Below are 11,306 nucleotides of genomic sequence, written 5' to 3' on the forward strand. Positions count from 1 at the left end.
GGCTCCTCCGAAGCCAAGACCACCGAAAGAAAGACGGCAAGCTGTGAGAGGTGACTCTCCGCGTTCTTTCGCGAGAGCGACAGGCCGCAGGTGAGTGCACAGTGTGGTTACAGAAGGAAGGTAAAATGTCTTTAGAGATTCTCGTCAAAAACGGCGGCACTGGCATTTATCAGTCGGTGCGTCAGTTGGGCCACGAACGCCCGGGACAACGCAGAATCCGTTCCCCACAGGCCAGAGAAGCACGGAGCGAGTTCTGGAGACGAGACGCGAGAGAGCGCAGAAGGCGCAGAGAAGGGAAAAAGGTGTGCCGTCTCTCGGGCGAAAAAAAGGACGGAAAGTTGGGACGAAGCCCCTAGGGTGGGGGTCAGGAAAGGGGGGACCTCGAACTTACAGGCGCTGGCTGTTACACCGGGGGATCCGTTCAGACGGTTCTGACCCGAATTCCGTTGATTCCCCTGGCAGAAAATTTTGGTTTTGCGACAGAGTTGTCGGGAGAAGGGAAGAGTGGAAGCGAAAGCGAATTCCGTCGCGAAAAGGCGAAAGTTGAAAAGAAGCTGGTCGTGGAGGGGAAACGCGACGAGGATCCTGCCACAACGAAAATCACGCCGACACTGTCGTCACGCGCTGTGCAGCAAAATGTCGCCACTCCAGTCCAAATCAGCACGAGGCCAAGACAAAAAAGCGGAGAGGCGCCAGCGAAGAACGAGGGGCAAGAGGGAAAAAGCCGAGCGGGGAGAGAAAAGCAAGAAGCCTCGCTCCCGGGGTGGTGAGAGAGAGATGGGGATGAGAGCGCCGCACAACACGGAGCGGGTCCAACTCTCTCGGCGTCGAGGTTCACGCGGGGCGAGAGGGACGCGAGAGGCGGCGCAGCGACAGAGAAGACAGTTTCCAGAAGCACACGAGACGGAAGGGAGAGAGAGAAGAAGAAGAGAGAGAAGAGATGGAGAAGAGGAAGAAAAGAGTTACGAACTCGTCATCCGGCAAAAAGAGGGAAAAAAACCTAGTGGGGGAGCAAGGAAGCCGCTCTCTTCTCTGTATCGGCAGACCGCTCTCTCCGTCCCGACACGTGTATGTGCGCGTTTCAAAAACTGTGGACGCTTCGTCCTCTCTCTGCCACGCGCGCATCCCACCTCGCTGCTGTCGCTCTCCATTTGCAAACTGTATTCCCACCCTGCCGCGCGCTGGCGAGTTTCCTCATAAACGACGAGCGCAACACCGGACGGGGGGGGAAACGCCGTCTACGCGGAGAGACGGCACGCCAAACCCGCGTCGAAACTCAGGTGCCGAGACGTGCGGCGCCACAAAAGAAAACGAGGCTGGAAAAAGCGACAGCATTACGTGGGGACGGGAGGGACGCGCAGCGTGTGCTCGCCTTTCCCAGAATGTGTCTAAAAGCACTGCGTGAAAGCGGAGCAACGGCCGGGGAGACGCACGGCAATTTTTTGTCGCCCACCGCGTCGTCGAATACATTCAGCGGATCGCGTACAGTCATACAGGAAGAGAGAGACTGTCCTGCCTTTCTGAACGGGACTCTCTCGAGTCCTGTTTCCGCTCCGTTCACAGGGTGCTTCGCGCGTTGGTGTGCGGCTCGGTTTTTCAACGCCTGTAACCAAACTGCGTGCCGTCGCAGAAATTCGCCGCGTTATACTCTGCCTTGCCACAACTTTCCCAAGCCATCACCTCGCTCAGCCTTTGGAGATGGTAGAAACCGGTTTCTGTGGTGTGTGTGCTGGCAGCGAAGGAAGTTGCGTTCGGTTTTGTGTGCACGGAGGAACGTAGTCACTAAATAACCCGTGAATGAGACAGGGGTAGCGGTTGGGTGGAGTTAGGACTGCCGCGATACTTGCGCTTTCGAAAACAGAGGGGGGTACAAGCTAGCCTATTCGTCGTGCTATTAACTTTATAGAGCCGCGCACGTTCCTATTCGTAGCTCTTCCCAGAGAAAATCTGTTCCGTCAGGAGCGGGGAGCTCCTTTGTTACGGACGTTCAAGGTGTGTGTAGCGCACAGACGCCCGCCATGAAGCCCCGCGCGAAAGTAAAAAAGTAAAAACAAAGTAAAGTGGCGTTCCATACTGTTACACTGCTGGCGCCGCAGAGCCACCGCTCTTCTTACATTGTAGGGGAGCGGCGGCATGTGTCAAGCCACATATGACCCGAAGAAGCTGCGGAGAGCAGGGGTCGTCGTGTCCGTTCCCGGTGAGGGAGCTGCTGCGCTTGCTGTTTTTCTCCAACACCCGTATTTTAGTGACGGGTTTTGTCCTGTTTGTCAAGCTGCTGAGAGTTAGCAACCCGACATGCGCATGGACAAGGTCGTAGACTCGCGCGAACCACGCAGCTCATTGCGCCCATTTGTGTCTAACGGGCGTCAAAACCCACGCGAAACCACAGCTGAGATCTGGATCCTCCGCGTTCCTGACGGTTTGAGGGATATCTCGGATGGCAGCATGAGCGTAGGTCATTAGTTGCCGAATACACCTGTAGGACAGGCCGTAGACAGCAAGCATCTGCCGTATACCATGTTAAGAAACACTGGGGAGCGACGCTCGGACCACTAAAGTTCTGCAGGGCAAAGTGGGTCAGTTCACATCTTCTGTTTCCAGGTAGCTAGCGCTGAAGGGCGCCGGCTCTGTCGGGGGCAGTTGATAAAAGCACTGCGTCGTTGACATGCCATGTTCGGTGTTGCTTCGTGCGGGGAAACTGGGCAAATATGTGTGACATTGCAGCCGGGACATCGATACACATTGTCACCTAGTTTGACCGCACGGGTTTTCTCCGTTGAGCAGGAACGGGAGCAACACGTGTGTAATAGAAAGCAGGTCGTACGCGTTGTCAGTCGTGAGTCACGAAGGTTATTTTGAGTAGCCGCTCACCTCGCCAGGACATCCTCCGTTCACGAAGGGAAAAGCGTCTTGCTGCCAGTCCGTTTTCACTTCACTGACGGTCGGATTGCGACACCACTCAGAGGTTGTCGGCGTGCGTCCATCAAGTTCTCAAGCTTCATCGTTGTTTTGGCGATATCGCACCCATGTTTTACGGAATGCGACCTTAGTTATGCAGGGGATCGGGAAAAAGGGTTGGGAGGCGCAGGTCTACATTAGCGCGTTGCAAGAATGCCGTTTCATTGTGGAGCTGGAGGCGCAACCTCGATCCTTATCACCACCGGTCTCCCAAAATAAACGCGCGCCGGCTTCAGACTGAACCCGCATGAGAAAACGTTGGCAACCTTCTGTTTACAAGGGTTTTGCTGTGGAGGCTCGCAATGTTCGACGGCGCAGCTGTTTTGGGTGACAAAGAAATTCATACTCCCCTATTGTGGCCACCGGCCTGTGGACGACGTTGTGGCCAGGGAAAACTCACAAAAACCCACTCCCCCTGATTAGGTTCAGTTCAGCAAACACCCTGATCCCCTGTGTTCTTGAAACTGCAGGCTGCGTAGACGAGTAAAGGGCGACGTCCGTTTCGGATATTCTGGTCCTCGTGAGGCCACAGTGTGCTACAATAACTATGATGCAATAGTCAAGCACCACACTCTCACCCCACGACGAGTGAAAGAGAGGAATACATTCGAAGGAGTGCCCTTCCAGTTCCACGTGCCGACTTCCGTTTCCTCGCTGGGATATTTGAGTTTTGATTGTCGCTGAATCGCAATTTTCTCGAGTCGCTTTCCAGTGTGCAACCCTATTGACTAGCACCGGTCCGCCGTGTGCTCGTGCGCCTGTCCGAGTCTCATTAGGGTGACGGTTGATCGTCATCTTGTTTTCGTGTTCTTCTGCAGTCCATCCATCGATCTCGTATTCAGTTTCGCTTGGTAGAGACTGTACCCGGGCACGTTTGACAAACACGACAAAATGTGTGTCGCAAGACTGTTTGTTTCTCGGGCTACCCTCTGAAAAAGCCGCTCTCTCATCGCCTGTCGGCACCCTCCGCTGGGGGGACACCACTACGTACGACAAACCGCAAATTGACAACAGCATCGGCAAACAATCACCCGCATAATGGCGTGTGTTCCCGACGTGGACGGTGGTCAGGATCGCGAGGATCCGTTCACCACCTGACAGCAGAGAGTCGCAAAAGTGGCCGGGAGACGGGCGATGCCCTTGCTGCGCTGAATTTTTTTCTGGTTGTGTTTGTCAGTTCCACAACTTCTCAACCGTATCGCGTCTCCCTCTTCCTCATCACCGGTACGTGGCAAATGAGAGTGACGGCGCCTCGCGTTTCTGTGTTTTTTTATTGTGTTTCACGTTCAAGCGCACCCGTGGTGACTTCCGCGTCAGCGGTTCTGGAAGCGCTGCCGTTCGGCTATGCGGAGGTTTCCGTCACTGGACACAGCAAACACTTTTGCTGGCTTCACCGAGCTTTTCGGCCAAGTTTTGTTTTGCCCTTCCTCATCGCTTCACTTCTTTCCTGGAATGGTATCACCGGCACGGGGTGCGTCCCTCCTGTCTCGTTCCTGGCCGGGAAGAATTCAGTCGCTTGCGTGCAGCCTGTGTCTGTACATCGTGACTGTGTGCAACGCGGCTCATGGTTACCCGACTTTTCATGTGAATCAATGGAAGAGGGGTCCGCTGTTTCCGCAGTTCTCGTCCGTTCCGTTTGCTAGTGTTGGCGACATCTCTTCAAATGCAAGCATTTCCCCGTCGGCAATACTCTCTGGCATTCACTCGAACCGATCATTTGTTTCTACTATGCGCCCGTTTAGTTGTTCAGGCGTTCTTGTGAAGCTTCCAGCGAAACACAAGAATTTGTGCCGTCACCGCTCAGCTCTACCGGTTTCCATTTCTTGCCTCCCATCTTCTTTCCTTGCTCCGCATTCTTCTTTTCGTTTTTCCAGAACTTACGGTAAAGACCCGGAAAGAAGAAACAACGCCTCTCCTCTGTCGTCTCGAGGTTGCTCCCCAGGTCGGCCGCTCGCAGCCCGTCCACCCTGTCCGTTGTGGAAGGACGTGACAATTCGTCACGCAAGGCCCGTTGCCCTCCCTTCCTCTCCCGTGAGTACGGTGTTTGCTGCTCGTTTTTCATCTGCCCCAGCCTCTCTCCTCTCGTCTGACAACTCCGCCAAAATGGCCAAGGTTCCTGCGCCTCCAACTGTCGTCAAGACAGATCCCACGGCAATCCCCTTTGTCGGGTGCCAGCCTGCGAAGAAGGTAAGCGTTTTCTTCGCTCCTTACTGTATGTTCAGCGTTTTCTTCTGTGTTCGGAAAACGGTTTCTGTCCTTCATTGTCGTCGCTTTTCGGACTCCTGACGCCCAGCGACGCGCCACCGTATCCAGAAGTCCTGTCTCGAGGTCGTGCAGACGTGTACAGCTCGTGCCGATCTGTACACCTTTGTGTAGGGTTTGATTTGCGAAGACGTGTGTGTGCACATCTTGTTCCGATGGCAAAATGGAACGTTGAAGCGTTTATCTGTGTATCCCACGCACAGATGTAGCGTGCGTCATGGATTTTCATCATCGTGGATAGTCGCATCAAACCACTACATGTGGACGCAGAGATGCACGTGCGCGCGGTACATGGATGACAGAGTGGTTTCTACCTCTATGCGCTCACATGGCAATTTGTTTGACTTCTCCACGTGTGCTGTGGCAGGTTCAAATGGAGGCAGTCGACATCAAGGAAGCCGAAAAATACACCGGAGACTTGGCTGTGTTTTCAGTTCTCGCCCCAGGATGCTTCCACGACGACCCAAATGCGTCTCAGCCACAGAAAGGACCCGTCGCACTTCCCGAAATCGCGCAAAATTTCGACGACGCTGTCGGTCAGGGCATGCTGAAGGACGCCGCCGATGCTTCCGACTTCAAAGCCAAAATGGGGTAACAGCCGCAGCGGATACAGACGCCTGTGATGAGTCAGTTTTTCCGTATTTAGCCATGCGTGCATGTGCGTAAACGTGTGTTTCTCGCTCTTTGCTTATGCATAAATAAAGCGTGTCCGCTATCTCTGCTTACAGCTCCCACGTCTTTGTCCGTCTCCCGTCAAAGTCGTCTCCAGCTGTCAAGAGTCTGGCCGCGCTAGGCTTCGGCTCACTCGCCGAGTTGACTCCGCCCTCTGTTGCGAAGGCTGCGTCTGCGTTGGCGGGCATGCTTCTCCGAGGCGCCGGAGAGAAAGCGAAGAACGTCGCTCTCGTTCTTCCTTCCTGTCCGAAGGGGGGATGTCCCTCTCCCGAAGGCCAAAAGAAGACGCAGGAAATGAAGGAGAGAGTCGTTACCAGCTTCTTGGAGACTTTGCTCGTCGAGCTCCAGCCTGACCTGAGGTAAGCAACTGAACGGCCGAGGCAGGAGCGCGAAACAGCAGCCAAGACGGCAGAGGTGAGAGAGAAAACAGCAAAGCAAGGAAGAGGAAGCAAGGGATACATATCCGCGTACGCACAGGGCGAGGATCGCTCCTCTTCACGCTTCTTTCGTGAGTATATGCGTAAATGCGCACATGCAGATTCAGACAGAGGTGCACATCTTGTGCTTTGTGCATCTCGGAAGGAGCGGGAAATGCGGTCGTAGTCGATTAGTGTCTTGTTTTCTGTTGGCAGATTCAAGGGGGACCGCGACGGCGGAAAAGACTCCGGCCCTCAGCTCGAGAAACTCACTCTTTTCACCGATGATGTCGAAGCCGTCAACCGCTCCATTGCTGTAAGTTTGCTTCGTCTCTCTCGATCGGTCGTCTGTCTTTGTCACCCTGTGTCACTTTCTTTGCTCATCCGTTCTTCTCCTGGCTACCCCCTGTCGTTCTTTCCTGTTTTCCCTCTGGCGCCTCGGGTTTCCTGGTGCTTTTCTTGTAGGGCTGCCGTTTATGGCATGCAACGTTCCTCTGTTCTCTCCTGGCTAGGCCGTCGCGTGCCGTGCTTCCTCTCTTCCTCAGTTTGCCCTCACATGTCGATTCGAGTCCCCGTTGCGCTCCCTCGTCGTAGTTTCAACATTCAAGACTGTGCATTCCTCATACTCTCAAGTGTATTTCTCTCCCGGTGCGATGCGCCTGCAGCGAGCAAAGATCGTTGCTCCAGGGGTCTACTTCGCCCAGGAGCTCGTCAATGCACCAGCGAACTACTGCAACCCCGTCACGCTCGCACAGGCCGCTGTCGACATGGCTAAAGAGGTAAACCCAGAGCGTGAACGATAGGGGCAAAAGGAGAAGTGTGTGAAGTCATTCGTGTTTCTCGTTTTTACTGTGCCACTGCATGCCCCTGCTGGACTGCCGTGCGCCTTCGACGCCTTCGCGGTGCGGCCGCGACCCAGCCACTCAACGAAAGCCACACCAGGCCCGACGTTTGCATCTCGGTTTCTTGCGTGCACGTCTCTCGAGATCCTGTGTCTGCGCCGTCGCATCGCTGGAGTGCATCCTTTCTTGGCCGGGGTGCCTGTAGGCTTCCGTGGCGTCACGCGTCTTCGCCTCGCTACCCTTGGCGCGGTTCGCCGTGTCGCGCGTCTCTCGCCCATCGCGCCGTGAGCATCCTTTCGCGTGTCTCTGTCTCTCGTCTGCGTGCGTCCGCGGATCCGTGCAGGCAGGGCTAGAGGCGGAAGTGCTTCAGCGGGACGAAATCGAGAAACTGAACATGGGCTGCTACCTCGCCGTCGCGAAAGGATCGCTCTTCCCTCCTCAGTTTATTCACCTCACCTACAAGTCTTCCAATCCCAAGCGGAAGGTCGCGCTCGTCGGCAAGGGCATCTGCTTCGATGCCGGCGGCTACAACTTGAAGACTGGCGGCGCTCAAATCGAGCTGATGAAGTTCGACATGGGAGGCGCAGGTAAAAGAGGGAACGGCGGGACACGGCGGCGGGGTGGCGTTTGACGCACGAGATGCCAAAAACTGCACAGGCGCACGGGACACGCAGCTCGGATGGGAGCCCAGTGCACAGGCTTCAGCGTTTCCGCTCCGTCTGTGCCTGTTGCAGCGGCTGTCCTTGGAGCCGCCCGCGCACTCGGAGAGTTGAAACCCGAAAACGTCGAGATCCACTTCCTGGTCGCAGCGTGCGAAAACATGATTTCCGATAAATCGTACCGCCCCGGAGACGTCATTACCGCGAGCAACGGGAAAACTGTCGAGATCGGAAACACCGACGCGGAAGGCAGGCTCACCCTCGCCGATGCTCTGATCTACGCGGAGAAGACAGTCAAGGCGGACACTATTGTCGATGTCGCGACGCTAACTGGAGCTGTGATCATTGCTCTCGGATACAAGTATGCTGGCTTGTGGAGCAACAGAGAATGCATGGCCAGCAGCATTCTCAAGAGGTGAGGAGAAAGAGTCGCAAAACGTGTGACAGGCAAGAACCGGGGAGCAGGCTCTTGCGGTGGATGGCAAGCCAGGCCTCTATAAACGCGTGCACGACACGCGCCGTTCGATACGGCCTCCGGATTCGATTTTTGTCGGTTCACATGCATATGCGTATATGGAGATATGCTGTGGGGACTGGCATCTGTGTGCTGAGCTTGGCGCCGTCGACCGGGTCTCCTTCGTCGCGGCGTTCTCAGGTGATTTGCCCGTGTCGCACGCTCAAGCGTTTCCCCCGTTTGAATGTGTCAAAAACAGACACCCAGCTGTCTCCAGTGGAGTCGTCGGGTGTCTGTGCGTTTGTGCGTTCCAAGGCGCTGAGTTTGTCTTGTTTTCTGTGTCGTCGCGTCTGCGCATTCGTGTCCCGTGCATCTCCACAGCCGGTTGTGTCGGGTTCCGGCGTGTCTGCATCTGCGCGTGCGTACAGCGCTGAAAATAGCGGAGAGTACATGTGGCACATGCCGCTAGCCAAAGACTACGCCGAGGCTCTCGACAGCAAGTGCGCCGACATGAACAATGTCGGAGGCAAGGGGAAGGGCGGCTCCATCATCGCTGCGGTCTTCCTCAACAAATTCGTCGAGAAGGTAAACGAAGAGGGAAAACGAGAGGAAAGGAGGGGAAAATTGGGCAAGGAGAGGAAAGAGAGGAAAGGACCAAGAGAGGAAAGGAGATGCGGCGGCGGACGTGCGTTGTTTAGTTGGCACTTGCGAAGCGAGTGAAAAACAACGTGTCTTTTTTAAAGATTTCATTTTCGGGACTAACCTGCCGGTAAATGCGCGTGTGTCTATCGCGGTTGAACCGAATAGAAACGCCGTGGAGAGTTCAGAGGTAATCACCGGTTCCACTTGCAGCGCGCATGTAGAGGAGGAGCGTAATGGTACACGCAGCACGTGCATACCGCGGGAGGTGTTTTGCTGGCTGCTTGCGCCGACCAGGCCTGCATGCTTGCTCTGTTTCTCGTGCTAGCCTGGAACGCGTTGGTTTTTTTCTCTCACCGCCACATGGCGGCTTCAGCTTGTTCTGATTTCTGTGTCCGTGGGATGCTGACTGCTGCTTCAGGCCTGCTGGGCACACATCGACATTGCAGGAACCGCCTGGGATACGAAGACAAACAGGGCGACAGGTTTCGGTGTCCGCACACTCGTCGAGTACATCATGGACATCAGCGAGAAAACAAAAGAGAACTAAGCACGACGGCTGCACAGAAAAGTGCTTTCCGTCCTTATTTCGTTCTGGGCGTGGCTGGAATTCGTCAGTCACCAGGGCGGGCTCTGGCGATTTGTTCTGTGGCATGCGGTTGGCGAGAAGCGTGCAACGCTTTGCATGACCCTGCCGAGTCTGCCTTCGCAACGCGCCGGTGGTGTGTATTCTGCGTTCGCGGGAAACAAAAATGTGCCGGGGCTGTAGCAGGACTACCACATAGAGAAGGGCAGATGATCAATCTGGCGTCAGTGTGCAAGTTCTGTACCTTTATATGCATGCATGCGTCGCCTGTCTCTGCGTCGCTCCAACCGTGACACGTCGTCTCTGCTCGCCCCGTGGGTGTATTCAGTTCGGTCGCTGTACGTGAGGAAGAGTCGGACGACCTTCCAGACCGGCGAGGACACAGAACGTTCACATGTAGCACCGGCAGGACACCTGTGAGGCACCGCAGGAGCGCTGGCGGCTTTCCCGTGTGCTGGTCCACCGGCTTCGCGTGTAAAGCAGCGAAGCACGGCTCCTGACACAAGAGCCCTTTTAAGCGGGAAACGTGTTCATTTCCACTTGAGTGGAGAACTCAGCACAGGGAGGTGAACGAGACAACGGACACACCACACAAGAGAGATCGGAGCACGCGGCGGAGAACCTTCTTCTGGAGGCGAAAACGAAACGGATTCACCTGCAGTGTAAATAGCAGAAATACCAGATTGCAAGACAGGAGGCAGGTTGTCTGTGGAAGCAAATCAAGCGTAGATTTTGGGCTGCAGACGACGCCATCTTGTAAGCCTGTCGTCCTTCCCTTCGGTTCGGGGAGACAGGGGAGTAAGGATCCCTGGTGGTACTTGTTGCGGAGGCCTGCACACTTTTGCGGAAGTGAGCGCAACCACTGCGTGACCGATCGGTTCTGGCGGTCTCAAGAAGATTCCACACTCTGCGAAGAATGTCGCCAAGCAGCACCCAAGGCACTTCGCGACGTACCAAGCGCACCTTCTGTTTACCAAGCAAGAGCGGCCACAGTGGCAAGTACAGCGAACGCAACCCAGAACTTAAACCTAGATCGCCAGTGTTCGACTTCACTGAGTAGGAACGAGCGCCCGGGGTACTTCAGCCGTTTGTTTCCTTTGCTTTCCTCCGGTGGCGAGGAGCAAGAGAACCCGCCCGCATCAAAGGCGTCGGGTTGAAACGGATACGCGAACTGCATGCGTCTCCAACAAAGTTGCTGATATTGCTCCACGCGGAGATCCAGAAGGGCAATGCGCAACACCACAGTTCTGACCGCCACTCTGGACGCTGGCTGGGGGTGACAAGAGACGCGTTAGGACGGCTGAGGTTGGAAAGACATGTATTAAGTGGATCGAGCGCGTGTTCTGGAATTCCAGGCATCGCAGCCCTATGGAGTTTAAGTTCGGGCGGACTAGCCGACATACAAGTTCCTCCCGCTCTCCTGACGTCGTTTTCGACGAGCGGAACACGAAACCGGCGAGAACGGCGACAGCCCGGCAGTGGAAAACGCGAGCACGCTTGCTACGGGCGCCGCGCAACCAGCGAGTTGAAGTCACGAACAGTCAGCGTCTCTGGTTTCTTTCCTCCATCGGGTAAGATGACTATACGTGTTCCGTCTAGCCCCAGACACCGGTGGTGTTGCTTGAATGTCCGAATCTTCTTCATCTTTCTTGACCATCACATGCGATCAACATAGCTGGAGGGTTCCAGATGGCGGCAGGCGGTGCGGCCTAGCCTTTCATTTCGTGCCCGGGACGGTGGCAGGCGTGGACGCATTGCCCGGGCGCAGCTCAAAGAACGGAAAAACGCGCGAGGCTCAGCGAAAACGGCGCTGCCGAA

At 55.6% G+C, this 11,306-nt stretch overlaps 1 protein-coding gene across 1 annotated transcript; it reads left to right on the forward strand.

Moving 5' to 3' along the window:
• Positions 1-5,061: 5,061 nt before the first annotated feature.
• Positions 5,062-9,452, forward strand: NCLIV_042660 (probable cytosol aminopeptidase, related; the record flags this gene model as incomplete). The annotated part of the gene is made up of 9 exons (XM_003881183.1): positions 5,062-5,145; positions 5,588-5,811; positions 5,949-6,251; positions 6,525-6,624; positions 6,974-7,087; positions 7,494-7,737; positions 7,885-8,224; positions 8,692-8,848; positions 9,324-9,452. 9 exons carry the CDS (start codon positions 5,062-5,064, stop codon positions 9,450-9,452), a joined length of 1,695 nt encoding a protein of 564 aa, XP_003881232.1.
• Positions 9,453-11,306: the final 1,854 nt, after the last annotated feature.

Source organism: Neospora caninum, chromosome IX (genome assembly GCF_000208865.1).
Source record: "Neospora caninum Liverpool complete genome, chromosome IX".
NCBI classification, from domain to species: Eukaryota; Apicomplexa; class Conoidasida; order Eucoccidiorida; family Sarcocystidae; genus Neospora; species Neospora caninum.